This window comes from Silene latifolia, chromosome X (genome assembly GCF_048544455.1).
Source record: "Silene latifolia isolate original U9 population chromosome X, ASM4854445v1, whole genome shotgun sequence".
NCBI lineage: Eukaryota > Viridiplantae > Streptophyta > Magnoliopsida > Caryophyllales > Caryophyllaceae > Silene > Silene latifolia.
Window position 1 is genome coordinate 22,666,825 of NC_133537.1, and position 3,542 is coordinate 22,670,366.

A 3,542-nucleotide genomic window follows, 5' to 3' on the forward strand; every position below is an offset into this window, starting at 1 on the left:
ATGTGCGAAATTAAATCTCAACCACCTGATTTTCGCTGATGACCTCATGATCTTTATGAGGGGGGACACTCCCTCTGTTGTGGTTGCTGCCCAGTGCCTTGTTTCCTTTGCATCTATCTCGGGTCTGTATGCGAGTCCTACCAAAACTAGCATCTACTACAGAAGGGTCCACGATGAGGTAAAAAGGCAAATTCAGGCCCTCACAGGCTATTCTGAAGATAATTTCCCTTTCCGCTAACTTGGCATTACTATGAATCCTGGGCGCCTCTCTCCCAGCATGTTCAACATCATGATTGACAAAATTCAGGGCTCTATTCACCACTGGTCTAGCAACCTCCTTTCCTATGCCGGGAAGCTTCAGCTCATCAACGCGGTCGTTTTTGGCTTGGAAAACTTTTGGTGCTCTGTTTTGCTCCTGCCTTCCCACATCATCAAAATAGTCAACAAACTTTGTAAGGACTATTTTTGGGGGATTTCTGGTAAGCAGAGACGGATGACTTTCAAGGGTTGGTCCTCCATTTGCAAGCCTTGGTTAGAGGGTGGCTACAATGTTAAGGAATTGCTTAGCTGGAATAAAGCGCTCCTTAGCAAATGGGTCTGGCATCTCACTCAAAACAGAGACGGAATATGGGACCGTTGGAACCGTACTTACAACTACAGAGACCACACTATTTGGGAAGCTCAGTCTAGGAGTTGGCACGCCGAAAGCTGGCGTGATATTATCAAAACGAAAAATTTCCTTCTTGAAATTGCAGGCTCAAGTGCAAATGCTCAACGGATGTTGAATGCCTGCGTCACTCACGGTCAGTTCAGTGTTGGCAAGGCGTACCACTTTTTCAGGGATAAGGGACACTCCACGAGGTGGGTCGCTGCCCTCACGGCCCCTTGTATCATGCCCAAGCACCGTTTGTGCACCATTCAAGCTGGACAACGTCAACTCCCAACTGTTGACAACTTAAGCAAGCGAGGTTTCTTCCACATCAACTGGTGTTGCCTCTGTTGCAACGCCTCAGAGTCCCACAGGCACCTTTTCTTCCGATGTCCTTTCTCGCTCCAGGTGAGGAATTTCATGCTTCTCTGGCTTGGTTTCTCGGTGTTAGGGGACGCTTACGATATAAAAGACTGTCTCTACAAACTTTTGGGAGGAAGTAAACAGAAAAAATGGAGGAACGATGCGGCCGCCATTTGTGTGTAGTTTGGTATGGTCTATGAAACGGAATGCGAGAAACACTCGAATTTTCGGAGGAGCTGCTAAAACCCCTGCCCAGATTGCTACCTCTCTTCAGCAAACGTTAAAACTCAGGTTCTCGGACAACTCGGATCGACGAATGCAAAACTGGCTGGCAACTAGAACTTAATGGTTGTGTTCTCGTTTTTTTTTCTTTTGGCTCTTAGTTTTTTCGTATTGTTAGTCCATGTTGGATTTTGGTTTTTGTAAGTTCCCTTCTCATTTTTCTTTCCTTATATGGATGAATATAATGAGTTTAACTTTCTTACAAAAAAAAAAAAAAAAAAAAATTATAATAATAATAATAATAATAATAATAATAATTTTCATTAACATATTTTCCTATTTGCTTTACCTCTTGAACTCCTCACTAATGAATTATCTTATTTAATAATACTCATAACTCAAAAATAAATGAAAAGACAAGTTAAAATATGAGAATCAATAGTTTATAATGGCTATTAAATAGTTTCCATTCACTAATCCTCCATTTAATAACTATTACTCATGAAATTCCAAATTACAAACTATATTTCATGGTTGAATTAAAAAATTCCAAAAAAAAAGGTATAACTTACCAAAATTCACATCAAAATTTCTTAATTTATAATTAAAATTCCCATTTTACAATAAAAAAATGTCTTTCATGTATTTTGCATAGGCCGGCACGTGATTGATTAATTCCGTAAAAGGAATCGAGACTTCCAAATTCTTCACAATCTCCATAAATTTTCCAAGTTGGTCATCAAATTTGGCTTGGCTTGACGACTCGGAAAAGGAAGTCTAATCACAATGGGCTCCTTCTCCTTGACCTTGTCTTCATTTTTCTTTGAAACTTCTTCTTTTGATGGTTCTCCATTCTTGGAGTTTTGCACAATTTCTTCTTTGTCACTAGCTTCCACAACTTCATCCTCAACTTGCTTCCTCGGTGCTTCATACCTCGTACCACTCCTCAAGTGAATGGCACTAACCGTTTTATGTCTTGGGGGATTACTTTGAGGTGGTAATTGCCCCTTTTGTCTTTGTGAGCTTGAAGATGCTAGTTGAGTCAATTGGGTTTCCAACATTTTGGTGTGGGCTAGGATGTTGTTGATGGTGATTTCCTTTGCTTGACTATCCTTTTGCATTTGAGTGAAAAACTCTTGTTGATTCTTTTGCATTTGGAGGACCGCTTTTTGAACATCAAAACCTTGGTCATTTTGTTGATTGTATGGAGTTTGATTTTGGTAACCTTGGTTTTGGTTGTAAAAGGGTCTTTGATTTTGGTTTCTCATGGGAGGTGGGGTGTATGTTGGTTGAGAGTTTTGAACATTTTGGCTTTTGTATGAGAGATTTGGGTGGAATTTGGTGTTCTCATTGTAATAGTTTGAATAAGGGGTACCACTCTTATATGCTTGAAAAGCATTCACTTGTTCATTTGTTCCCCTACATTCACTTTCGTCATGTCCCTAAGTTCCACAATTCTCACATATCCCACTTGGGATTGATGAAGATGCCGTCATGGCATTAACATGGTGCTTTGGTGATTTTGAGGCTTCTTCAACCCTAGCCATAGCTTTTTCGAACTTCAAATTCATGGTATCAATGTGAGCACTAAGTTGAGCACCCAATTGAGTAATAGAGTCCACTTCATGCTTTCCTCCTCTAGTAGCCTTGCGAGGTCTACTATATTGTGAATTATGGACCGCCATTTCCTCAATCTTGTTCCAAGTTTGATTGTCATCAACTTCGGTGAACATTCCATTTGATCCCATGTTGAGAATGTTTCTTGAGTCTTCATAAAGACCGTTCCAAAATTGTTGTACCAAGAACCACTCGCTAAGTCCATGATGAGGACATGAGCGACAAATTCCCTTGAATCGCTCCCAAGCTTCATAAAAATATTCTTCATCTCTTTGCTTAAAGCCCGTAATTTGAGCTCTTAGCATGTTAGTCTTTTCCGGTGGATAGAACTTTTTGTAGAAGGCTAGAGCCAATTTCTTCCAAGAATCAATTCCGAGGGTAGCTTTATCAAGGCCTTTCAACCATTGTTTTGCGGTGCCAATTAGAGAAAAAGGAAATAAGACCCATCAAATTTGGTCTTGAGTTACACCGGTTTGTGAAATCGCATCACAATAGTCACAAAAGGTCTCCATGTGAGAGTGAGGGTCTTCACTAGGCATCCCCCCAAATTGGCTTCTTTCTACTAATTGGATAAATGCGGATTTGGCAATAAAATTTCCGGTTAAGTGTTGTGGTGTGGGAGTACCATTAGGTAGGTTCTCCTCGGTTGGTATGGAATGTGATGAAAATTTAGGCATTGTGGGTTGATTTT

At 40.4% G+C, this 3,542-nt stretch overlaps 1 protein-coding gene and 1 non-coding gene across 2 annotated transcripts; both read left to right on the forward strand.

The window, feature by feature from the left end:
- The first annotated feature begins 250 nt into the window (after window positions 1–250).
- On the forward strand, window positions 251–1,195 carry LOC141617035 (uncharacterized). The gene has a single exon (XM_074434203.1). The coding sequence runs from the start codon at window positions 251–253 to the stop codon at window positions 1,193–1,195; it is 945 nt and encodes a 314-aa protein (XP_074290304.1).
- A 1,854-nt stretch (window positions 1,196–3,049) lies between these two features.
- LOC141624398 (small nucleolar RNA R71) lies at window positions 3,050–3,156 on the forward strand. The gene has a single exon (XR_012534204.1). It is a non-coding gene; the product is annotated as a small nucleolar RNA R71 (small nucleolar RNA).
- Window positions 3,157–3,542: the final 386 nt, after the last annotated feature.